This window comes from Paralichthys olivaceus, chromosome 21 (genome assembly GCF_024713975.1).
Source record: "Paralichthys olivaceus isolate ysfri-2021 chromosome 21, ASM2471397v2, whole genome shotgun sequence".
Classification (NCBI taxonomy): Eukaryota; Metazoa; Chordata; class Actinopteri; order Pleuronectiformes; family Paralichthyidae; genus Paralichthys; species Paralichthys olivaceus.
Window position 1 is genome coordinate 2,357,427 of NC_091113.1, and position 25,997 is coordinate 2,383,423.

General features: G+C 43.8%; 1 protein-coding gene across 37 annotated transcripts in view; it reads left to right on the top strand.

The window, feature by feature from the left end:
• The window catches only part of LOC109640974 (ankyrin-3-like), a 73,128-nt gene that overhangs the window by 25,243 nt on the left and 21,888 nt on the right, over positions 1–25,997 (top strand). For 4 of the 37 annotated variants that reach the window (XM_069517630.1, XM_069517632.1, XM_069517631.1 and 1 more), the window contains 29 exons: positions 714–812; positions 1,675–1,773; positions 2,447–2,545; positions 2,751–2,948; positions 3,850–3,948; positions 4,655–4,753; positions 5,314–5,511; positions 5,623–5,721; positions 5,943–6,041; positions 6,217–6,315; positions 6,513–6,608; positions 6,886–6,958; positions 7,291–7,350; positions 8,713–8,748; positions 11,132–11,255; positions 14,977–15,079; positions 15,990–16,034; positions 16,355–16,461; positions 16,886–16,918; positions 18,091–18,315; positions 21,835–21,989; positions 22,141–22,352; positions 22,547–22,754; positions 22,944–23,040; positions 23,134–23,362; positions 23,460–23,585; positions 24,142–24,264; positions 24,776–24,802; positions 25,353–25,434. In XM_069517630.1, the coding sequence (XP_069373731.1) occupies positions 714–812; positions 1,675–1,773; positions 2,447–2,545; positions 2,751–2,948; positions 3,850–3,948; positions 4,655–4,753; positions 5,314–5,511; positions 5,623–5,721; positions 5,943–6,041; positions 6,217–6,315; positions 6,513–6,608; positions 6,886–6,958; positions 7,291–7,350; positions 8,713–8,748; positions 11,132–11,255; positions 14,977–15,079; positions 15,990–16,034; positions 16,355–16,461; positions 16,886–16,918; positions 18,091–18,315; positions 21,835–21,989; positions 22,141–22,352; positions 22,547–22,754; positions 22,944–23,040; positions 23,134–23,362; positions 23,460–23,585; positions 24,142–24,264; positions 24,776–24,802; positions 25,353–25,434 (3,349 nt within the window). Of the gene's footprint in view, positions 1–346; positions 563–713; positions 813–1,674; positions 1,774–2,446; positions 2,546–2,750; positions 2,949–3,849; positions 3,949–4,654; positions 4,754–5,313; positions 5,512–5,622; positions 5,722–5,942; positions 6,042–6,216; positions 6,316–6,512; positions 6,609–6,885; positions 6,959–7,290; positions 7,351–8,712; positions 8,749–9,411; positions 10,202–10,364; positions 10,603–11,131; positions 11,256–12,810; positions 12,823–14,976; positions 15,080–15,989; positions 16,035–16,354; positions 16,462–16,885; positions 16,919–18,090; positions 18,316–21,834; positions 21,990–22,140; positions 22,353–22,546; positions 22,755–22,943; positions 23,041–23,133; positions 23,363–23,459; positions 23,586–24,141; positions 24,265–24,775; positions 24,803–25,352; positions 25,435–25,997 lie in introns of those variants that run through there. The other 33 variants (XM_069517636.1, XM_069517637.1, XM_069517643.1 and 30 more) reach the window with 24 other exon arrangements.

Consider the following 25,997-nt stretch of genomic DNA (forward strand, 5'->3'; position numbering starts at 1 on the left):
CCTGCAGCACAGACCTGAATCCCAGCTTTCAGTGATGAAATCAGGTTCTGATGATTTCATCTCCCAACTGAACAAAGATTTCCTCCCTCCTTTCAAGTCTGTCATTTCCTCTCTCCCTCCGCTCTTTGCTTTCCTTCCTCATCATCCCCATTACGTCAAAAAGAGAGAAAGAAGGGATTCAAATGGAGAAGAGAAGACACAGAACGTGAGAGGAGAGAGGAGGCGCAGGACGCAGACGAGGAGGCAGAAAGAGACTCCGCTGTGTAACGGGAGAAGTCTGGGTGTGGTTAGAGCGCCGGGACTTTATAGCCAGAGAGAGAGAATAAGAAAAAGGGGAAAATGAAGTCATGGGATCGAACCAGAAACCTCAAAGTCGGGAGCGTAAGACGGGGGAGGAGGGGGGAGGAGGAGTGTATGAGCTGGCGAGACGAGAGCGAGTCGTAAAGAAAAGTATCTATTTCAGTGCAGCACACTTTTTATTTTGGTTTTACGGCGTACAGTCAATTATTTCCACACGTGTTCGTCTGGTTTGAGAGGAAGAGTGGAAGAAAAGAAAAGAGGGGTAAGAGGAGAGGGATGAAGGGAAAGAAGGTTCCCCCCCCTTTTTACTGTATTTTCCATGTTCTCGTCCTCCAGCTCTGCGAGGTCTACACACACACACACAGAGTTTCTGGGCTCTTCTGAATATATGTTTCTCCCCCTGTGCTTCACAGAATGGTTTCACGCCCCTGCACATCGCCTGTAAGAAGAACAGAGTCAAGGTGATGGAGCTACTTCTGAAGCATGGAGCATCCATACAGGCGGTCACAGAGGTACGAGTGAGTTTGTGGCTTTTCACTGAACGAGAGGAAAATGAGAGTGAGTTACAGAGTCATGAGCTTGAATCACAGAAAGCATCGCGACAAAGAGTCGACAGGTTTTCTGTCGGTGTGGTTTTTTAAAAATCTGGGTTAAATTTGAACTTCAGCAGGAAACTTTCTAAATTAATTAGATTATTTTATTTCCTGTCTTTCATTTTCCTTCTTTGATTGATTACTTGACATTTACACAGCTTTTTAATTGTTTTGTAACTTTGTTTGGAAAAGTGCTTTATAATTAAAGTTTATTATTATGATTCAATTGTCTGACAGCTGGATTTACATTTACAATTACATTTTAAATACTGCACACTCAGAAAAGAAGTTCATCTAGCAGATTATTATAATATATATATATTATTTTTATTATACAATAACAATGTGATGAGGTCATCTCTACCTGTGGCTACGTGCTAACCCGCTTTATGGATCTTTGAGAGCGACACTCGGCTCGTTGTGTATTTGTCGACGTCACTGTGTGGTTCTGTGTTTGCAGTGCAACATGTGCTCAGTGGTAAACAGCAGACGAACACAGTCAGAGACACAGTGAAGCATTTAACTGATAAAGAGACGTTTCCCCCTGGAGCTGGTCGAGACCAGAACAGAGCTCCCAGAGCGTTTTCTTAAATGAACACACACACACACAGTGTTTTCACCTGAGAGAAAATGCTGCTGTTTTATTTTAGAGCAGTTTGAGCTTTGTTTTATTTAATGGATGAAAAGATTGTAGATATTCATACTGACAGATCATTATGGTTCTATTATTATTATTATAATTATTATAATTAATAATGTTCCTCTGGTTGTGATTCTCCAGTCTGGTCTGACTCCGATCCACGTCGCTGCCTTTATGGGACATGAAAACATCGTCCACCAGCTCATCAACCACGGGGCTTCACCAAACACAAGCAATGTGGTGAGTTCAGGAACTTTCTTTTAAAGTAACAAAGTATTTGTATTTGTGTGTAACAGCTGAACAAGCATCTGTGTGTTAGTGGTGATCAGTGTTCAGCTGCAACTGGGTGGTTCTTTAAAAAAAATCTGATTTTACTCGAATTTTAAACGAAGGCTCTTGACCTGTAATGGAGTATTTTTATCCTCCGTTATGTCGTAGAAACCACCTCCATGTTTCCGTCGTTAGAGGAGTTACAGAGAAGATCTCTGCAGGAGAGAACACACGGTGCATTAACGCTGCGTCGTCCATCAGCACTCGTCTTTAGACAAACTCCGGTGCCGTTAACTCTTCATGTTAAACATGAAAGAGAAGATAAAGATGAAAAGAGGGAGAGGTGGTGGGGGGGGGGGGGAGAGAGAAAGAAAGCGAGTGAGCAAACAGGGGGAAGAAGAGCACTGCACAGTCAACTCTTCAACCTCAAGTATTTGGTCGCCCACGCCGTTTCTGTGGCCAGGTTGCCGTAGAAACGGAGCAATACAGGACGTCATTATGGTGAGGAGGGTGTGGAGGGAACGGGGGGGGGGGGGTCTCTGTTTCTCTAACAGGAGGAAGGAGGGAAACTTTGGAAGTACTTCTAATCCCTCCCTTTCTTTCTTTCCGTGTGTGTGTGTGTGTGTGTGTGTGTGTGTTACAGAGGGGGGAGACAGCGCTCCACATGGCAGCGAGGGCGGGACAGTCCAACGTCGTCCAATATCTGGTCCAGAACGGCGCTCGAGTGGATGCCAAGGCCAAGGTAGACCACGTGTGACCTTTGACCTCAGACAAAACTCATCTGTCATGTGAACAGAAACTAGACTGAGCCCATTCAGTGTGTGTGTGTGTGTGTGTGTGTTGGACACACAAGTGTTTGGTGCCGTGACAATAATTTAGTTTCCGTAGATATTCTGTTTTCTGTTTTATTATCATTACGATGAATTTGAAAAAACCTCCCTCACCAGGACGACCAGACACCGCTGCACATCTCAAGCCGTCTCGGTAAACAAGACATCATCCACCAGCTGCTGGCCAACGGGGCGTACCCCGACGCCACCACCAGCTCCGGATACACACCTTTACACCTGGCCGCCAGGGAGGGACACCGGGACGTGGCTGCCGCGCTGCTGGATCAAGGAGCGAGTCTGGGCGTTACCACGAAGGTAAAAATAAAATAATACATTAGAATTACACAGAGACAGTAAAAGTATAAGTGTGCTTGCGTGGACGAGGTAATCTGATCATAGTAGTGCGAGTAAAGTCCTGCTTCAACCAAACAGACGAAAGAAAAGTAAAAATGTTCATCGTGCAGAGAAAACTTTCATCATGTGTTATTTATTATATCTTTATTATTAATGAGGCATTAATATGAGATCAGCATTTTATTTGTAGGGTGTTAATTGGAACAAATTGAAACCCAGTTTACATATTTATATATATATATATTTATATATATATATAGTTCTTTTGGTTTTCATTTATGTTTTACTTTATTACTTTGGACAATATAACTGGAAAAACATAGTGTTTTATTTATTAACATTTTAAATTAATCCTGTATCTCAAAGTACGAAAACACCCAAAGATTTCTGTTTCTGATATCATGAGGTTATAACTTTTCATTCTGTAGAAACTCATGGGCGTTCTGGACTCTGTCAAGTCTCATAACAACTCTTGTTATTCACTCTTTGCGTGTACACACAGACATGTGCACATGGACACACCACACGTGTGTTCAAACACACACGGACCCCGGGTCTGTCTGCTCGCAGTTCATTTTGAACTTCGGTCACGGACCAGCGTTGCCTCACAGCTGAAGAATCTGATGTAACACACGTCCTGCGTCCACACCCCCGGGCTCGTGTTGAGCTTCGTCATTTTTAAGTCATGAGTTCTGCTCGTTGTCATGACATCAAACTGCACACGAGTCGATCAAACACATGTGGTTCTGCCGAGCAGACGAGTGTAGTCAACCACTGAGGAATGTGTTTTTAATGATCTTAGAGCGACTCACATTAGATTCTGTTTTGAGTTAATCTTCTTCTCTCCTGTCGTCGTCTGCAGAAGGGCTTCACTCCGTTACATGTCGCAGCAAAGTACGGGAAGATCGAGGTCGCCAACCTGCTGCTGCAGAAAAACGCTCCGCCCGATGCAGCTGGGAAGGTAAATCCTGTTTGAATCAACGGCGAGAGAGAGAATGATTGAGTCAGAGTGTGTGTGAGAGTTCCCAACATAGACTCTACAGATGGACGGCATGACGGCTCCCTAAAGTAAAGCCAAAGCATCTAGATCGCCCCCTGGTGGCTGCCGGCAGTATTTCCCAGTATAGGTTCAATGAGTTACTCATTTGACGACCTTTGCAACGTGTCTCCGTCCAGAAGAGAACCAGTAAAGCACTTTAAATGATCAAACAAGCGTGCTGGGCCAGTAGGGGGCGCTTAGAGTCTGTTCCAACAATTCATGAAATACCAGAGACGAAGCCCGAGGTCTGAGCAGCAGTGGGCAAGTTAACTGTGACATCATCAGCGATAAACGTGGTAAAATCTTTTGTCGTCAGTCCAAAGTGGTGGTCACGATTGTTTTGATTTATTAATTTAGAAAAGGTCAAAAATCATCAAATCTCCAAATTTGCTCCTGAACCACTCACGTGTACAACCGACCAATCAGAGGAAAGCATGAAATGATGTCTGTTAGTTATTTGACGCTGCGGTTAAACGTCATGATTGACAGCTGAGACCGACCCACCGTTGGTTCAACGCTTGTATCAGCGGGAGCCTCGATGCCGAGGCTCCTCCCACCATCACGACTGCACCTCACTGTTTATAAATCTCCACCTAACAATGCTCACTTGTTGTATGTGTGTGTTCAGAGTGGACTAACTCCACTGCATGTGGCAGCGCACTATGATAACCAGAAGGTGGCGCTGCTCCTGCTCAACCAGGGAGCCTCGCCGCACGCTGCTGCGAAGGTAAGAGTCAAAGTGTGTGTGTGTGTGTGTGTGTGAGTGTGTGTGTGAGGTGAAATTGAATGGTCTTTAGTGCACTGATGCACCAAAACCTCTCTCTCTCTTTGGCTCGGGGTGAAGCAGGTTGACCTACTTTCACTCACCCACATGCAATCACACTGTACGTTCCGTGTCCGAGAGCAGCCGCGTGATTGGCTGGTCCAACGGCATCGCTCCAGAAAGAGCTGCCGGTGAAATCGTCTCCATTAGCTGTTTCCTTCCTGATAAAACATTCCTTTTTTTTTGTTTTGTTTTCCCACGTTAGTAATTGTTCATAATCAAATATGTCGACATTCAATTCAACATTCAACAATCTCCACATTTGAATTCCCTGCATCTAGATTTTTGAATTGGAGCTGCACCAAATTTTTCAAACCCATAAATCTGTCTTTCACCAAGTTGCGTCGGAAAACCTAAATCTTTCTAGATCCCAAACAATAACCAATAAAATCACAACAAATCTTGTTTGGTGCAAAGGAAACAAACGGAACAAATAAACAATCGTTTTATGTTTCTGTTCCCAGAACGGTTACACGCCGCTCCACATTGCGGCTAAGAAGAACCAGATGGAGATAACCACCACGTTGCTGGAGTACGGCGCCTCCACCAACACGGTGACGCGGCAGGGGATCACTCCTCTGCACCTCGCTGCGCAGGAAGGACACGTGGACATCGTGACGCTGCTGCTGGCTCGAGACGCTCCGATTAACATGGGCAATAAGGTAGAAAAGTGCCGCGGTGGAAAAAGTGTGGATTGTTTCTTTTGGCTTTGAGAAAAGTTTTTATTCGAAGATATTCGTCTGTGTTTTCACCTGCTTCTCTGTCTCCGTCAGTCTGGTCTGACTCCGCTCCACATGGCTGCTCAGGAGGATAAAGTCAACGTTGCTGAGGTCTTAGCCAACCAGGGAGCAACTATTGACCCTGAGACCAAGGTAACGATACAGACATCTTCTCGAGCAGCACATCGTTTTGCCTTGTGAACACGATATCTCCAGAACGCAGTGAGGAGATTTCTTCAAATTCAGTTAAAAAGCATTAACTCGGACTCAAGGTTGAGCCGATTGGATGTTGGTGACCATCCACGGCCTTTGGCTGATGTGAGTCATCCACATTCGGATGGTTCGTTTTAACGATATGTTTTCTGTGTCCTCAGCTGGGATACACTCCTCTTCATGTGGCCTGTCACTATGGCAACGTGAAGATGGTCAACTTCCTGCTGAAAAATCAGGCGAAGGTCAACGCCAAGACCAAGGTAACCATTTCAAGTCCGTGCGTCTTTATGTATCTGCTCTCAGACATGCACTGGACATTTTCCTGCCAGGCCGCTGATGACGTTTCCAACACTCGGAGTCAGACACACTGAAGACACCGACAAAGACGTGAACTCGAAGGATGAACTTATTTTATCGTCTTTACCTCCTCTGCAGAACGGCTACTCCCCGCTCCATCAGGCCGCACAGCAGGGACACACACACATCATCAACTTACTGCTGCATCACGGGGCGTCGCCCAACGAACTAACCACTGTGAGTACACACACACACACACACACACACACACACACACACACACACACACACACAGAGTCAAACACTACACTGCACACGTCTAAATTAAATTTGCATGTTGCTCTTCGACTTTGTTGCTTGTTGTGGTTTCTAGCATAAGTGATGAAGAGGTCGATTGTCTCTCACCTTCATCACTTTGTATTTTTTGTCTGCAGAATGGAAACAGTGCTCTGTCCATCGCCCGGAGGCTCGGCTACATCTCTGTGGTTGACACACTGAAAGTCGTCACGGAGGAAACTCTGACCACTCAGGTGAGAATGTGATTCAGAAACCTATAGACCTTATGTTCATGTACAACTTATTTACATAAGAAAGTTTCAATAGAGCTTGATAATTATAATAATAATTGTAAAAACACATGTTTACAAAGAACTTCACAGACTTCAAATACATGCAGTGCACAAATCTGATGTAAATTCAATGTAATTATATTAAAGTTAATGATATTTGATGGAAAGTATAATTAATGTAAACTACTTTTAAAGTTATGTATATATGTATAAGTGACCAGCTTGTCTCCATCGACAGACTGTGACAGAGAAGCACAGGATGAACGTTCCAGAGACCATGAACGAGGTGCTGGACATGTCGGACGACGAAGGTGAGGATTCCTCTTTACAGGCTTTTACTACAGCCGAGTAACTAATGTGTAAATCTGCATCACTTCACATTCATCAGAACAGCTCTCCGAGGCTGAACATAGAAATAAGACATCCATCCCGATTTGAATTAATGTGACTTCATCATCTGACGTTTTGTTTTCATCTCGATTAAGTTTTTATTGTTTTGTTTCCAGAGTTACAGGAAGTTAAATACATTGTTTTGATTAACGTTACTCACATTGTTGATTTCACTTCATTTGCTGCCTATGATTTTTATTTGTATATTGTTTGGTTTTCTCCTCTAACCCTCTCCTCCATCCCAATCACACAGTCCGTAAAGCCAATGTCCCCGAAATGATCACAGAGGACTATTTATCTGATGTGGAAGAAGGTATTTTTACATTTTTCTTCACTGTTGTGTTCTTGAAATCCTCACTTCTCTCTTCTTACTTCATCAAAATCCTTTTTGCTTCTTTACTTTTTCTGATTTTTTTTACTGTACCGTGTGTACTTTCAATTTCCTCTTCCCGCTTCCACTCTGTCGTGCTGTGGGCTGAATGCAGGGAATATGCTTTTCTGCTGGTTGCCATGCCAACTGTCTGCATATGGCGTCGGGGAGCGCGTAACAGATTTCTTTTCAAGTCACAGAGAGTAGACTGCACACACACACACACACACACACACACACACACACACACACTTGATCCTTTGTCTTCTCAAGGCTTGTTGATGATGCATCCATTGTGGTTTCACACATTCGGGCCAAAGCAAACATGGTGTCAGCTGCTGGAGTGTGATTTCCTAGTCCGGCTCAGGAGCAGCTGAATATGAACGTTTTTACTGCCCGTCCCTGATAATCTGCAGACGGGGGAAGGGGGGAAACCCAGCGTTTGATTTATTGATATTTTTCAGTCAATAGTTTGTTTCATTGTCGTTGGGCTCATCCTGTCCTCTGGTGCTGAACAGTGCTGGGGAAACATAGTCGGCTTTCTTTTTTAGGTGGTCACATGTTTCTTGCCTTCTGCAGTTTTTCACAGCTGCTAAATGTCACAGTCTGCAGAAATCCACATTTACTCAGCACCAGAGAAACAGTGGTTACAGATGTGTGTGGACAGATAACATGAGAAAACAACCTCCGCTGCTGTTATTTATATTTAATATAAATGCAATATCGTCATATCATGTATCTGAAGCGGTGTGTCTGGGCAGGTGTTATAAGAGACAAAAAATAAAGTTTTATTTCGTCAAATCTCAAAAAAAAATCAGAACAGAGCGAGATAGAGTTTTACGAATACGGACGTTCACATCAGACGTGCCGGCCGCCGATTTGAGAATTTGAGTCCTCAGCTTTTAGAGGAAGTGAAAAATAAAGTTGGTGAAATACAAAAAGAGGAAAGCAGAGGACCGAGGATAGAGCCCAGGGGTGCTCCATATTTCATGTCATCAGTATCGTAGAGTTACTGAAGGAAACACTCCATGTCCCTTCAGATAAGTTGGACGTAAATCACACGAGGGACAGAAACTCCAGATTAGTTTTCCACTTGGTGGAGATGTGTGCAGTGATCTGTGGAATCCAGAGAGAGGCACAGAAGTGGAATCTCTCCCACTTTAGTAACAAGAGTAGCGTCTTGTGTTGCAGTCACTAATATTCCTTCTTGCATGATTTCAGTTTGTATTCTGTCCTGAGAGTTGAACCCAGATGACAAAAAATCCTCAAGTCAATGGTTGAAGGTGTTTTTCTTTGTTCAAACAGAAATGGATGTTGGAAATATCTGCATCAGCTATTCCTGTAAGTTCCCAATGAAATGGTGATGTCACTGCAACTAACACTAATAACCCGTCTGAAGTGGTGCAGCTGAACTGATGGAACTAAACTCGTGTGTATTTTATTTGTGTATTTTCTGTGCTTGTTTGTGCCATCACTCTGAGGTTCTGAGTGTGTGTGTGTGAGTGGTTGTTGTTGTTGTTGTTTTTGTCGTGGAGCTCCAGGAGAGTGTCCATCTTTAATTTCTCTTCCAAAAATACACACATAGACACACACAGGCTCACATACCAGCCGAGTAACAGCAACGATTAACATCTCCAGTAACACACACACACACACACACACAGTCCCTGATCGAAATCTGAACGGCCCACAGACCCCATGAAAAAAAGTTATAAAGTTAATTCATATTTGATAGGCGAAGATCCAAAATGTGTTGTGTCTTCCAGCGTTTCATATTCTAACTATAACAAAACATCGAAATTAGGGGAATCTGCTCATTGGTCAAATGGCAGTAACCATTATACTGTAACTATACTAATCTTTTATTGATGACTTTTTCATTTGAAGTCAAAATTAGGACTTCTGACTTTTAAATTAAAGACTCATAAGCGAAACGTTTTTATAACCTTAAGTCCTGGAACATTAAGAAAATGTTAAAAAAACGAAAAGAAGAATAAGCGGGTTGACAGAAACTATCTTATCTTATTTTAACAGCTGATTTGGTCCATGTCCCATCCACTAACATGGAGGAGTTGCAGTTTATGACCTGTAACGCAGCCGGCCACTAGGTTGTTATCAAGAAGATTTTGCTTCACTTTCAGGAAGTTTCCATATGGCCCATCTTTATTTACAGTCAATTATTTCGACTCCGACAGCTGCTGTGGTGGCAACACAAAGACAAGCAGACTAATGTTGGTTGCTTTTTAAAATTAGCTTCGTGTGTAGCCATGAGTTTCTGCAAGGTGACAAAAAAAAAACACAAGCTGTTTGACGCGCGAGTCGACTCAGGGAAGCAGCTGGAGGGGTGAGCTGAAAATACAGACTTCGAAGGAAGATGGAGAGACGAATGAGCAGAGGGAAGACGTGGAAGAGGATTTACAGTATAAAGTAGTGTGCATCTACAGACACAGCAGAGTTTAGATGTTCGACAACTTGGTCTGCACACACCCACTTACTATTTCTGTCCTGCAGTGAGATGTAGGTGTCTGTTCACACACACACACACACACACACACACACACACACACACACACACACACACACACAGTGGATAATCCTAGAGCAGGGCTGGTAGGCGGGAGAAAGCTGATCTGTTTGTGTGAGCGCCGGGCTGTGAAAGAGAGATAGACAGTGTAGAGAGAGAGAGAGAGGGAGAGGGAGAGAGAGAGGGAGAGAGTTGAAGGGAGAAAAGTTAGCTGAGGGTGAAATCCTGCAAACTGGACAAACGGCTGAATGAAGTGCTTTAAAGCAGGAGGTGAGTCGTGGCTCGCTCAGGAGGGGATTCTGCTTTTCCCGTGAAAAGGGAATGGGCTGGAATGTCACCAGATGGGTCTGTAAAGTATCCGTGTGTGTGTGGGTGAGAGAGAGAGAGAGAGAAAGTTTAAGGGGGGGGAGGGGAGCTGTAGCAGCAGGGGGTGAGGGGACAGGGAGGGATGGGGTGCTGGTGGGGTCTCCGGTGCTTTTGTGGTCGCTGGAATTCCTTCCTTTTCTTTCCCCCCTGGTTTCTCCGCCTGCGTGCACTTGCTCCCCTCTCCCTCTTTAACTCTCCACCCATCTCCCTTTCAACTCACCGGGTTCATCAGGAGGCTCAGACCTACAGTACGTCCGAGGGGAATAACGCACTGCTGACCATGCTCCTGCTCGCGGGCCTGTAACGTACGTCTCGTTTTATAGCTGGAATGATGAAGCTGCCAGTGAAACCTGCACCAACGCTACCTTAGCTTTGCTTTTTTAGAATATATAAAGCGCTTAAACTGCTTCTCGCTACTTCTCAAACTAACCTGATGCAGAAAGGTCACCGACAGCAGCTCTCTTTCTTGTTTGCAGTCTTCACTGTTTGATCTTGGCGTGTTAAGTGTTTGGGGGATCGGGACAAAAAGCTTTTTAGTGACTTTTGTTTGTTTGTGTGTGTGTGTGTGTTTGTTGGAGCTGAGCTGGAAAGCCGCCTCCGGGCAAAGGCTGCATTGATCTGTCTGAAAGAGCTGCTCTGGACGACCAAAACACTCCAGCACGAGGCAGCAAAGAGAGTTAAATGTTGAGAAGCTCACATGAAGCGTCACACGTGCGTTGCTCAAGCAAAACGTGGACGGTAGATATCGAGCGAGGGGACATTGATACAGAGGAGAGACAACTTGTGCATTCTTTACCTGACCTGTCTCCGTCCCTGTGTGTTTTGATCCCCCAGGTGACGATGCCATGACGGGGGACACAGATAAATATCTGGCCCCCCAGGACCTGCGGGAGCTGGGGGACGACTCGCTCCCTCAGGAGGGATACATGGGCTTCAGCGTCGGTGCGCGGTCACAGAGGTAAGAGTGACACAGCCCACTCCACGAATCCATGTTGATGAGTTTGTGCAGGCTCGGTCACAGCAGCACTCAGGTGATAGACACTGAAGCTGCCTCTGCTTGTGATTTACACTGAGGTATTGTGGTTAGTGTAGATAAACAAGTGTAAACGGAGTCCATTTCAAACAATGCAACCATCGCTGTGTCCACATGCTTTCATGCATCTTTTGCGTTGGCACAGTTATTAAGCAGTATGCCTCTAGAGGACAGAGTCGTCCGTGACATTTGGACATTGAATTATTTGTTGGTAGCTCCCAGTGATTTCTAGTTGTACTTCTCAGTTTCGTCCTCATACGTACAAAAGACGTGCGTAACCCTGGACGAAATGAATGCAGAGAATGGACAGAAGTCTCTGTCCATTTCTGTTTCCAACATAAATGAGCCTTTAGAGCTTTAAGCTACTGATTAGTCATCCAGTGATTTTCGGTGTGACGGGCTCTCGCTGCAGGAACAGGAAACACAAGATGTGCTCTGGAAGCTCCTCGTTTAAAAAAAAACGTGTTCCTGAAGAGCTGCCGGTTCGATGTGAAGTTGTGTCGTAGCTTAAAATGTCATTATTGAGATGCTGTTTTCATTTTCACCTCATCAGTTGGACGTCATGGTCTGTAGCTGTAACTCAGGATATTGACACTTGTGCAACACGCTGTCGAGGGAGGGGTTATTGAATATCTGAGGGGTGACACACATGGACACTGAGCCACAGGAAATTAGAAACATGTTCGATTGCATGGCCTTGAGCGCTGGGTTAGATCAACACACACTTTTTAACTCCGAGGGGAAGTGTGAATGTGTGGGGGGGCAGTTAACCCGAGCTGAGAACTGGTTCAATGAATTCAAATGATTTCCAGTTGAGGAGAATCATCTTTAAAATATACATGTTTGTATATATATATTAATTCTAATCATAATTAAGCTTTAATTATATCAGGGTCTGCTGGATAATTTGATGAGTTTGTAAAATGACCACCAGGTTGAATATTTCTAATTAAATTCTTGATTGGATATTTCCCAGAATGCTCCTTTGGAAGTTGTACTTTCCTTCTCAAAGCTTCACGGAATCAGTTTATTTATATTAAAGATTACTTTATAGTGAAATACAGATATTTGCCTCAGCTCAGTGTTCGTCATTTTTTCTGTGTTCAAGGACAGAAGCTTGTGTCTTTTATTATTGACTGTAGATTTTTGTGTCATCAAAAACTCTTATTTATACAAAGACGTGAAATAACTCCTCCCTCTTCCCGACCCTGTAATAAATGGTTGAAATCGATTATTAATGTGAGGAAGCTGAGATTAGGGGTAAGAGCTATAAATTGGACTTTATACTCTCCGTTAGTCAGACAGCAGTGAGGACGCGTGTCTAGACGAAGATCGGTCGGTCGGTCGGTCGGCAGCGTCCGTCATCACTCAACCAACCTGCATCTCTCCTCTGGCTTTCTCTCCTCTCTGCATCTCTCTATCCAGTCCTCTGTTTGTTCACAATCTTTTATTCTCTCCTCATGTCCATTCTTAACGTTAGTCCCAAAGTCAGGTAAGGCTGAAGGCATGAAGAGGCCTCCCTCCCTCCCTCCCTCCCTCCCCCTCCCCGCCTCGCACCTTTCCCTCCCCCCTCCCCCCTGCACCTCGCACACCCCCAGACCCCAGTCGCTATCAATATCATGACTTTGTGGCTCAGTGTAACACATATTTACTGTGTGTGTGTGTTTGACTACTAACTCAATGATTTTGAGCAGTTGATGTGTTTTGATTTTAACACTGTTGTATGTTAACATCGGGCACTGTGTGTCGCGTCCTGTGGTTCTTTAAAAAAAAAAAAGAAAAGCTCCATCTTTGCTTGCAGTGAATCCCCTGTTGTGTTTGCTTCTGTGTGTTTTGACTGTGGCGACTGTTTCATTCACGCCTGGGGTTTTTGTGCGTTTGCCACAAAGGTGGAGCTTTGCATCATTTTGGTTTCTGTGTGGAATATTTCCTCTTCCGAGCTTCCAGGGACCTGAGCTGATATTTGCTTTGCCTCCATCAGTTTAGTGTCTTATGCTTTACGACAAAGATCAGACAGGAGCAATGATCGGAACCGTCTGTCCTAACACATACAGTTAAAAACAAGAATATGCACAAAATGGAGGAAGTGGACATATATGTTTTCAATTATTATTTATCATTAATTTAACGCTACTTCCTTTGTGCTTTAAAATGAGTTACTTGAGAGATTTGTTTTTAACGGAGATGTTCTGGCAGCATAAATAGTTTGTAGTGTCTCTGTGTGTCGTCTGTGTGGGACCCAAACATTCCCTTTTATCATAATGTCTTAAATTTAACTCTCAGGTGTTTTAATATCTTTACAGCATCAGTCACGAATAATGTACAAAAGAGAAACACAAACATTCAACTTCAACAAAAATTACTTCACCTCCAGGACACTAGGGGGAAGTGATTAGCAGACGCTGTTGTTAGACTGTCCAATCAAACCTGTATTTATTCAGCTCTGAGACCAAAATCCATCTTCTTAGCATGAAGAAGAACATCAGCTTCCACGGCTTTGACGTATATAGAGAATGTCGTGTTGTGTTGCAGAGAACTTCCTCTGAGCGCAGACGTATTTATTTGCTAGTTTTGAAGCAAACATTCGTCACTGCTGAGGAATTCTCTTCACTTGCGTCATAAAAACTCAACATCCCAGTCGCCGAGGAAACTTACAAACTTGGACTCATCATTAAAAAAATATCAAAGTTTGAGTCGGCTCAGCATCTGTGACTCATTTCATCATGACGTCAGTACACGCTCCCTGTCCCAGTGCTGCGTCCATTGTCCATCATACAGTAATCTGCTTAACTTTCATAAGCTGTTTCACTCAGGACATTCAGACCGTGTGCTGCACGGGTTGGTGTGAGGAGTTCAGGTGAAGATGGGAAAAATCCATTCTATCGTTTTTTTCCAGAGCGTGGTCTTTCAGTTTGAGAGATTGACGCCATGTTGTCCTCCGCTCTTGGGATTGAATTTGTGCAACATGTCTGGTATAGTGATGAGGAATGAAATGACCTCGCCCTCCTTTCAGTTACTTTAGCTCTGTGTACTGTCGGGGAAAAAAGAAACAGGGGACTTATCTTGTTTTTATGATTGCAGTTCTCGTATTATAACTTTTTGCTCGACTCCTGCTCCATGAAGGCGTCGTCGTTGTCTCAATAGACATAAATCTAACGCTCCCACATAAAGAGCGGGACAGTTTCACTTGTCCTGGCGTCCTGTTGATTGGCAATCGGCAAGCTGAAGCTGGAGTGCAGGAAATTTGAGTGCAAGTGCTGGGTCTGAACGCAAAATCAAAAGGTCCTGCTCTCAAACTGAAAGACTACTACAGGTTATTACTCTAAGAATAAACATTCATCGGTTGTTGTGGTCTTTTTTATTATTTGGAAAATACATACAGCTGCATTTGATCAGGATTCTATCAGTTTATTTAGTTCTTGAGATATTTTTCTGACCTCAGACTCGTCTTGTGGTTGCTGTTGTCACTGGTGACACACAGTCAGGTTCCTGGAAGCTGCATGCAATTTAATGTGTTTGTGTTTGTTTTTGTTTTTTCTGTTCACTTTCATACCCTCCCCTTACGCCCACCTCCTCCTCACCTCCCCTCTCCATCATTGTGACTGTTGTCTTGGTAACCCGTGACTGCTACGGCAACCACACCAAGCCTGCGTTCCTTCAGTTCTGATAGGTCCAACACGCTGAACCGCAGCTCGTTCACCCGGGACAGCATGATGATCGAGGAGATGCTGGCGCCCAATAAGGAGATGGTACGTACGCAGTGCGCACTATTTAAAGTTGCACGTGCTTTGTGTCTGTTTGTTTCTATGCGTCTGTGGTTCTCTCTCGGCCAATGATCTGCAGGTCATTAACTTCACAAGAGACACGCTTCAGTCTCTAAATGTGCCAAGCTGCCTTGGTGCTGTGCCAAAAGCTCGGGCTGTTCACCAATCCTCTTAGACCCTGGTTGGTGCTGACATGAAGACGACCAATCCCGTTACATTTTACTGAAAGAGGAAATGAGATTAGCGGTTGGTGCTGCTATCTAAGAGGGATTACTCCAGTGGCCCACTTAACTTTATGGAAGCAGCAAAATGACACTTGAAGTAAAGTAGGTGAAACTTATCGTGGAAAGTTTCCCACGGATTTTAACCTCCACGTCTCCAAGCAGAGTCAAAAACCCTGTGACGCTGCAGCTCATGATTCGGGCTGAAGGGAGTTTGCACAGGTCGGAGCTGACTTGTACATGAAACTCATTTAACTCTGTGGTTTGAGAGATAATGTGAAGTCTCCAGGGTTAATGTCTTTTCAGCTTCTTCGTCTTAATCATGGGGAAGTGTAAGTAATTCTGGGACTCTGTTATCTGTACATACTACATAGGTCTAAAATAAAAGTCAAGTCAAGTCAATTAATCAATTAATAAATCAGCAGAGAAGTTTTATGACTTTTTTAAGCAGAAATACTGAACCAACTCTTCCAGGCTCTCAAATGAAATGACATCTTTCTGCTTTTGCTTTCCTCGTGTTATAATAGGTACATTTAATATTTTTAGACTGAGTCCAAAAGCACTATAGTACGTGTGTCGTCTTTAGTAAATGTGTAACATCCAGTGCTACAACACGGTGTTGTGATGAGTGATTCGTGCTAAACAACAGCTCGTCTCTCCTCACGCTGCTGCAGATGCTCCGTAAGGAAAAGTCTTTCATTCTAGAGCAGCACAATAAGGTAGATGTTCCTGTCGTCATGCTTCTGTCAGTGCATGTGAGAATGTGCCTCTCATATTTTATATTCATTCATGTATCACAATATTGCTTTCCACTTCCGTTGTTGCAGTTTATATTAGAGCATGTGTATCGGTTCATTATTGATAAAGTAAACTGGTTCTCATCCTCCCATGTTTAAACTTTCACGTCTCACATTCTTTTTATTTATTTAAGTGTCTGCCGTCTTGGTGTTTTACCATTATTTGTTTTCATTTCTCCACCCTCTCAAACACTCGTGCATTTACTTAACCCTCTGCGATGTCTGTTTCACCGACTCCGCAGCATTTGGCGGTGGCCAAGGACTTTGACAGCGACTCTCTGAGGAGGTACAGCTGGACGACAGATGCTCTGGATAACGTCAACCTCGTCTCCTCGCCGATACACTCTGGGTGAGTGCGTGTGAAAGAACGAATGTGTGAAGAAAAGTGTTTTCAGCCTTTAGAGAGAAAGGAGGAGGCAGGAAGGGAAGGAGACAAGTGCTTGACTTTGTTTCCACCTTCTTGTTTTATTATCTGTCCCTCTGTCTGTCTGTCTGTCTGTCTGTCTGTCTGTCTGTCTGTCTGTCTGTCTTTATGTCTGTCTTGCCAGTACTCTCTTCATCATTTTGTTTCCCCTCGAGAAAACGTCTCCTACCTGCAGCAGTTTCTCTTCACCGTCTGTGTTTGTGTGTTATTTTTAAAATGTGAAGCTTGTTAGCAGATGTCCTTGGTATCAAACTAGCTTCATTTAAAGGACTCAGTCGTCCTCAGTGGTTCTCTCAGAGCTCTGTTGTTGACCTGTCACTCCTGCGTTGCTTTGTTGTCCATCCTGCAGTTTTTCCTCTCCGCTCCCGCAGTACGACAGCAGGTGATTGACTGTGATTGGTTGCCCTCTTTATCACCACCACTACCTTGTTCCTGGTGACATCACGCCCCCCCCCCCCTCTGTGTTCACTCATAACATCAGTGTTTGTTCTCCTCACGTGTGAACTGTGTTGTTGCAGACTTGTGTGTTTTCAGAAATCCTTGTGAGTCTGTGGCTGTTTTCAGACGTGTGCTCCAGAAATTGAAAGACCGTAGCAGGAAATTGTTCGAGTTGAGTTCGATTCAGGACATGTCATCTTCACCGAAAGCTCTCGAATCCCGTTGTGTTTCCAAGTTGACGTGTCCGGCTCTTCTTTTTCATCCTGAGATATTTGTGTTAGACTTAGAAACGTCATCAACGTGCAACAACACGTTCTGACATCGGCTCACTCGGACATTCTACGAGGGGCCTGGCAAAAAAAAGTCAGACTGGGAAGTTTGTGTTCTCACGTACGGAAAAGTTTAGGAAAATATCTGGACTTCAGTTCGTGTCTGAAAACAGCTTATGACTGATCGGAGTGAGACTTTGTTGTGATTGGAGTGACGTGGATCTGGATGTTTTTACGATCTCCTCAGACGGATCAGTTAACCTCGATAAGAACCACCCTGTGAGGAATATTTCACAACAGGTGTTTGTCTGTGTGTTTTAGAATCTCTGCTTTTTGTTCAGCAGAAACTAACACGACATCTCTGAGTTGACGGATTGCATGGTGTGTGAGTGACGTGATGAGAGGCACACAGGTCTATACAACCCTCTGGTATAGTTCAGGATATGCTGGAGGCTCCTGTGTTGGTATCTTGGCTGAGTAAAAACTTATTCACTTTCTGACTTCTACTTGTCGAGGTGGTGTTTTGTTATTTTCCACCTCTGCGGTCGTACCAACACAGAAACCTCCTCACACATCTGTTGTTCTCTTCTATTTTGCTCACACATACTTTGTGTGTGTTTTGAGGATCACAGCATGGGAAGCAATCACCTCAACTATAGCTCCTCTCTCTCCATCAGTTACTGCAGTTTTACTAACGTGATTGTATATTTTACTTATTTTTCCATTCCTTCCCTCTCTGGTTATCTTCCTCCCCCACACTTTCTTCCACTATTATATCTCTGCTTCACTTTTTCTCTCTCTACCACTCTGTCTCTTCCTCGTCTCTCCCTCTGTCGTGCTCCCTCAGGTTCTTGGTCAGCTTCATGGTCGACGCCAGGGGCGGCTCCATGAGGGGAAGTCGTCACAACGGCATGCGCATCATCATCCCGCCGAGAAAGTGCACGGCGCCCACCAGGATCACGTGTCGACTGGTGAAGAGGCACAAACTTGCATCGCCTCCTCCGATGGTGGAAGGAGAAGGCCTGGCCAGCCGACTGGTCGAGGTCGGTCCGGCAGGAGCTCAGTTCCTCGGGTGAGACTTTTTTTTTAATCCCACAGATTTTGCTTTTTGCTGAACTGCTCATTTTTCTGCACTTTGGTTCGGTGACATCTCCTTCCCTCCGCTTCTTGCCATGTTCATTTCCTGCCATCTGCGTTCAGATTTGAGAGTGTGTGTGTGTGTGTGTGTGTGTGTGTGTGTGTGTGTGTGTGTGTGTGTGTGTGTGTGTGTGTGTGTGTGTGTGTGTGTGTGTGTGTGTGTGTGTGTGTGTGTGTGTGTTGAGCTGTGATACCTGCAGTTTAGTTTGCAGTTAATTTGCAGTAATTGTTACCGTATGTTCACCCTCAAGCAAGTCGTCCAGCTGTGTTTCACTCTGACAATGTACAGGCAACATCCTTATCAGATGTAAGCTGTGCATACATGTAGATTGAACAGAAAGAAATATGTGATCATTATTCACTATAACTTTTACCTAGAGTGTCAGTAGAGCGCCTACCTCCGCCAAGGAGTTTAATCAAGTTCCATGAATTATGAAATATTCCTGGTGAAAATGTTGAAATGTCAAAAAATCTCAAATAAAAGGAAAGTGGAATAAAAATGTCCTGGATCCGCCCCAGGTTCTTCTGTGAGTCACATTACATCCTTCCAGCAGATTCAGTGGAAATCTGTTCAGTTGTTCGTGTGTAATCTTGCTTATAAACAAACAAACAGACGAGTGAAGACACTTTGGCCGAGGTAATTATAGTTTAAATTTTCCAAAACACTAACCAGATGTTTCTGAACTTGGTTTCAGTGTTGAGACACAAACTGCAATTACAGTGGAGTCTGTGCATTTGCAGTAATTATAATAATATGAGGTAGTTGATGTTTGTTCCGATGTTCGTGTTTCTGATAAGTTTGGTTTTAATGAGTTATTTGATGCTATAAAAACAGTGTGAAACGTCAGGATTGACGTTTGGTTGAGTGTGTATATCCATGTGATCTTGATACTGCCTCTCTAAACCATGTTGACTGCTGCACAGACTCTGCCTCCGAATCATGTGATTAGCCGAAGATGGCAACGTTCATATCCGGGATGTTTTGGCTTCTCTTTTGTACAGTGGGAGGAAGTGGAAACGCAACACCCACGGCTCCCAGATTGTTGAAGTTGTTTTAAAACACACTTGAAATTAAATTCAATGCAGCTGCTTGTCTATTTTTATTTTGTTGGTTACGTAAATAACCTTAGGTGCGAGTTCTCTAACTAAGCCTCACTGCTGCTGTCTTTACCCACAGTTCAATAGTGGCGTCGTCATTTAAGGACAACTAACAAGCTCTGTCCTCAGAGGTGTCTGGTTATACAGTGCAGTTACTAAAAATAAATCCACTCCTGCCAGCCAATCCAAATCAAGTATTCTCAGTTGCCATGGTATTTATATAGTATCTGTGAGTAGTTGCCATAACTTCTGTCAATAAGGGCATAACATAAATCACCTCATTACTGAAACTGGACTTCGGTGGTGTGTGCTCTTACTGACGCTGCCAGTGTGTTTTTTGTGTATATGTGTGTTTCATTATTTTGCGGACACAGTAAACTACATCTTCCCAGAAAGCTGCCAGCCCTTAATGAAGGCGAGAGCCTGGTTAGTCCAGTGCTACAGCTGGGACCCAGAGGAACTAGATTTGTTGGGTAGGAACCAAACATAGCACCCCCCCCCTCCCAACTCCCTCAACCTCACCACCTGCTCCTCTCCCTCCTGTACCTCCCACCTCCCGTTAAGGAGTGTGATTCATGCTGATGGATTTGATTATTTTACCCATCTCCGTTGACTTTGATTTGTCGGGATTCAGCATTAATAGTTTATGGTTGCCATGTAGTTTTGGGAAGAAATCAATGACATGGTGAGGATTCGCACAACTTTCTGATCGTTTTAAAGCAACACTGTGTGACTTTTACTGAGCAACAGCGCCCTCTTTTTAACTGATCTACAGTTCAGCTTCACTCTTCAACTCGCTGGACCTGATTTTGACAATTGAAGTTGCGACTATCTGTCGGTTACAGAAAGCGTTTTCCCACAGAATAGATTCAATCTGCGGTGGTGGAGGGGTTGCATGTGCGCACGTACGAACGTCGCTCTCACGTGCAACAGATTTTGAGTGACAGATGCACAGCAATAAAGACTGAAAGACTCATGTGAGAACGGCATTGTGGGTACAAGTGAAGCTGAAATTATGAGGTCTGCGTGGATGTTAACAACTTTTCTTAGCCCCCAGTTAGAGATCTCTAACGCTCTATGTTATTATGACAAGACTGTGGAAGAACATATTAGAACATGGCAGGTCGCCACAGTCTAGATAATTTACGGGATCCTCTGGTTTTCCATTAGGCACAAGGGACCGTTCCCACTCATCAAAGTTACAGACAGAGGAATCATTCTCAATATTCACAGTCTGAACCATCAAACTCATTTTGTAGCTGCTGGTTTAAGGTAAAAAAAAAAAAAAAGTTGCATAGTGTTGCTTTAAACAGAGGTCTTCAACCAACAGTGATTCAGGAAGACTTACATGAATTAAGATGGAGGAAGTCAAGTGGATTCGTATTAGCCTCAGTAATTTATTTACAGGGAGAGAAAAACAATCAAGTTCTTCCTAAAACTACACAATATAGTTGAAAATCCATTGCAGTTACTTTCATTTAGAGACCATCGTATGTTTTGATTTCAGAGGCTTTCAGTGAGCCTCTGACATCACTGAAAGTAAAGGTTTTGATTGGCTGTTTGGACTGGACTGCGCTTGTTGGGCATGAGCCTTTTCCTCCTCAAGTCAAGCATCATCCTGCTTCACCATGACCGCTGTTTCTTTACGTCACCTTTAAGGTCTATGTCATCTCATGGTGTATTTTGTGTGTAAATAACTTTCAGAGACATTGGTGGAGGGATTTTGTTTTTTGATTCACATTCACATGAGTGAGATAGACCTCAGGTTGGAAAAGTGTTTGAACCAGGTCATGTAAAAGTTCATGAGAGAACACGTCTACATTTGATGATGACTGAATATAATTCCTCTGGTACCTTCACAGTGGGTATTTTATTGTCTTCTACTCTACTCTGAGCGACCCTAAGACCACTCGGTCCTCATGATAGAGTACGTTCATCCTTCTCTCTTGTGTTGCTGTCTTGCCTTGTTATTTGAGTAAGGGCTGTGCAGCTTTCTCCTCCCACTCCTGCGTCCATTTCATGTGTGTCCTCACGTCTTGTTGAGCCATGACATGCACTGTGAACGTCTCATTGAACTGCAGCACCGCCACAGCTTTCATTACGAAGCAACACTGTCACCAGCAGGACCACAGTTCATTCATACCCCTGAACGTTCCTGATTCATATTTGTCTTTATCGGTAGGTTTTAGGAACAGAGTTATTGAATTCATTTTGCTTTAGTTTTGTTGTGTCATGGTTTTGAAAAAGAACAAAACTATCTTACTCACTTACTCGCTCAGGACATATTGTAAGGTAGAACTATTTTGTTGTGGTTTACTTGTTGCTAACAGTGTCTCCATGACGTGTACCTCACTAGGCCAGTGATAGTGGAGATCCCTCATTTTGGCTCGATGCGGGGCCAGGAGAGAGAGCTGATCCTGCTGCGGAGTGAGAACGGAGAAACCTGGAAGGAGCATCTGTACGACTGTAAGAGTGATGACCTCAATCAGCTCCTGAATGGAATGGATGAAGGTAAAGCAGACTATTTCAATTCGAAACTGTGTCATTTACAAAGTGTTCGTAGCCTAAATGTCCTCTGATATGTGCCTTTCTTGGTTTGAGGCCCAATTAATAATGTCAAATTAATAATGATAAATAATAAATGTGTCTTCCTCCCCTGAAGAACTGGAAAGTGCTGAGGAGCTGGAGAGGAAGAGGATATGCCGCATCATCACTAAGGACTTCCCACAGTACTTTGCTGTGGTGTCTCGGATAAGACAGGAGACCAATCACATGGGACCAGAGGGCGGGACGCTGTATAGCCGGAGCGTCCCATTGGTTCAGGCCTCCTTTCCTGAGGGGGCGCTAACCAAGAAGATCAAGGTTGGACTGCAGGTGAGTAAAGGGATTCAGGTTGATCCCGTTGACAGCAGCAGGTGGCATTAGCACAAGTAGCAGCAGCGTTAGCATTAGTAGTTTGTTGCTCTTCCAGTAATATTAGCATTAGCAGCAGTTGTAGTTAGTTGTAGTAGAATTAGCATTAGCAGCCAACACACATCTCTCATTGACCACTGCCTCTTCTCTCTCAGGCCCAACCAGTACCCGATGATACTGTTAAGAAAATCCTTGGTAACCGAGCAACCTTCAGTCCTATCGTTACCGTGGAGCCCAGGAGACGGAAGTTCCACAAACCCATCACCATGACAATCCCAGTCCCGCCCCTCTCAGGGGAGGGGCTTACCAACGGCTACAAAGGAGACTGCACCCCCTGCCTTCGCCTTCTCTGCAGCATTACAGGTGAGTGTGACGCCACAGACATGAAATCACACGGGGTTCATGCAACAGCACAAGTACAGAATACATACCTACATGCATATAAAAGAACAATAAGAACAAAGAACGCAAAAACACGCGTAAAAGTGAAACCAGACAAAGAATGATTGATCACTTTATCTTCAGGATGTTTGACGTGTGACTTTCTCCCAGGTGGAACGTCCCCGGCACAGTGGGAAGACATCACCGGCACAACTCCTCTTACCTTCATCAGTGACTGCGTCTCCTTCACCACCAATGTTTCTGCAAGGTCCGACAACACAACAAGCAAGCGACCGTGTCATTTCATCTGTGTGTGTGTGTGTGTGTGCAATGTTCTTCATCGTGTTTGTAACTTGTGCAGGTTCTGGTTGGCTGACTGTCACCAGATCCCAGAGACGGTGGGTTTGGCCATGCAGCTGTACAGAGAGCTGATCTGCGTACCCTACATGGCCAAGTTCGTAGTGTTTGCTAAGACGAATGACCCGGTGGAGTCCAGACTGAGGTGCTTCTGTATGACGGACGACAAGGTGGATAAGACCCTGGAGCAGCAGGAAAACTTTGAGGAGGTGGCCAGGAGCAAAGACATAGAGGTGAATATTAATCTGTGGTTTATAAGCTATTCAATATCTATAAATTGCATTGCCTTGTTTTTGAATGTGGTTCTTACTGTTGTTGAACCACCCTCAGGTTCTGGAGGGCAGGCCCATCTATGTGGACTGCTATGGAAACGTATCTCCTCTGACTAAATCTGGTCAGCAGTTAGTTCTCAACTTCTACGCCTTCAAGGAGAACCGTTTGCCCTTCTGTGTCAAGGTACCACAACATACACTCTGTCATCGTCGTCTACATCACATCCTTCTCAGGGTGGAAGGTTGATCGCTAAATCACCAAAAGTCACTTTGTTGTCGCTCTGTTCAGCAGTGCTGGATCCCTCGGGACAGATATTAATACCAGGTTTTAATGAGGTTTAACAGAGTACAGTAGCGGACAGTAAAAATTTCAGTAGAAGTATGTTTGATTTTGTTGCTGTGATTATTTAGTTTCCTTTGGTGCCCTACTCTTCCCACACAAGCTTCCAATGGAATCAACTGGATCCACTGGGTGTGACCTAGTTCCCCTCCCCACAGCTAGATAACATGTGAACGATTGACCCATTAACTGAATCTATCCATAATCAATCCTTTTGCATTATCCAATTTTCATTTGAGAAGCTGGGGCCAGAGAACTTTGACAATTTACGACTATTTTTTTTTATTTTTATGAATTGATGATAAAAATCATCCCTGATTATTTTCTATGGGTCGACTAATCAGCAGTGACTACTGCCTTATAAAGATACGAGCTACATGAGGCAATGTTTTCCCTGCAGGTGAGAGACCCGAGCCAGGAGCCCTGCGGTCGTCTCACTTTCCTCAAAGAGTGTAAGAACATAAAAGGCCTTCCGCAAACGGCCGTGTGCAACCTGAACATCACGCTTCCTGCGGTGAAAAAGGTAAAGTAGCGTGAACTCACCATTTTCTGTTTTCACCTTCATGTCCATACTCATGTTCAGGGTAGTTACGGCCCCAATAACACCGAACGATGAAAGACAGAGAAAGACTTTGGCCAAACTGCCACCACCGTGTCTTTTATCTGTTTAAAGTTTCTCTCTGTGTATATTGGATTTTTACGCTGTGGATTCTTGTCATTGGCTGTTTCATTATATTCCTATCTTTTGATTTGGATGACTTGCTTTTGGCTAAGGGCTTCTTTTGATTCTTCGGCTGGCTTTTTGTGGCTTGAGTTCATTTGCTGTTCTTGCTCCTGAGTGTTGGCGCTTTGTACTTTTTTCTTATTTTGGTGTGTTTGGTGTTTTTTTTAAATTATTTTTTCATTTGCTGAAGTGGCTTCTGACTTGTAGCTTCTATCACTCACTCCTTTTTCACACCCTGATGTTTCTTTTCCCCCTGCTTTCCATCTTATGTTACTCCCCCTTCGTTTCTGCAATGCATCTTGGGAACCAGGAAATGGAGTCAGATGCCGAGGATGAGGTAAACCACACCCTCCCCACCATGTGCTGCCTCTGCGCTAGATCTCTAGTGGCCCTGCTCATCATAGCATTATTCTTTCCGCTTCTCCTAGGGAAATAAAAGCTTTCCTTGTTCATAGCAACCTTTAGCAGCTATATATTGCATGATATACTGTATTAAAGATATGATTTATGTCCAGTGCGATATCTTTGCGTTCTACATTACGTGATATAAATGGCTTTTAAGATTAGAAATACTTAAGTTCCATTGTTTTTCAGTCAATATTTAACCTTTAACATTACTTTAAAGTTGATTATTTTTCTCTTTTAATCCTTATAATTGAGAGTTAGCATCGTCACGACTAACTCAAGCTAATTGACAAGCTTGGCTTAACTTGCTTACACTTACTGTAAGCAGCACGTTAAAGAAGAATTAATACCAACTCATGTAGGGTTATTGGGTGTGCTTTAATTTTATATGATAAGGTCCTAATGTTGCTCATTTGGCAGCATTATACAACATAGGGTGACCGAGAACTGAAAGGATTTTGTGTTGTTTACTATTGTTGCAGACTGAAAAGCCAGAGCGACGTCATACCTTTGCATCTCTAGCCTTACGTAAGCGCTACAGCTATCTGGCCGAGCCTGCACTGAGTGAGTTTAACATTTTCACTAACAAACCATATGATGAATATAAGTATGCCAATTTTCCCGGGATTAGTGACTTTACAGTATTAACACTTTTACTTAACCTGTAAAATGCGTGATCAGTATGTAGATAGATGTGACTTAATTAATGGAATCAATGCATATTTCTCATCCTACATGACTTGCACTGTCCACATGCTTGTTAATGACATGGTACATGTTCTTGCATGGGTCAATGAGTGGTTTTTAAGTTGTTGTGCTGTGCTTGCCCACGTTATGAGTTGTACTCTTTCTGGGTTTGTTTCCATTGCTGAGTTTGAGAAGTCAAAATGCAGCAACATCAAAAACATTTTTTCTTTGACTTGCGATCACAATGTGAATGGGCCTCTTGAAAGGAGGTCAAAGTAAAATTTCATTTGTTTTTCATTTGTCCCTTCTGGGGTTAAAGCTGTTTTTTGGCTTTGTGATTTAGCAGCTATTTGTGGGACAAAATGCATGTGAGGAGGTCTTGAGTTTGGCTTTCTTTCAGGTTTGTCTTTTCAGTTTTTCACGCTCTCTGCTTGTCACCA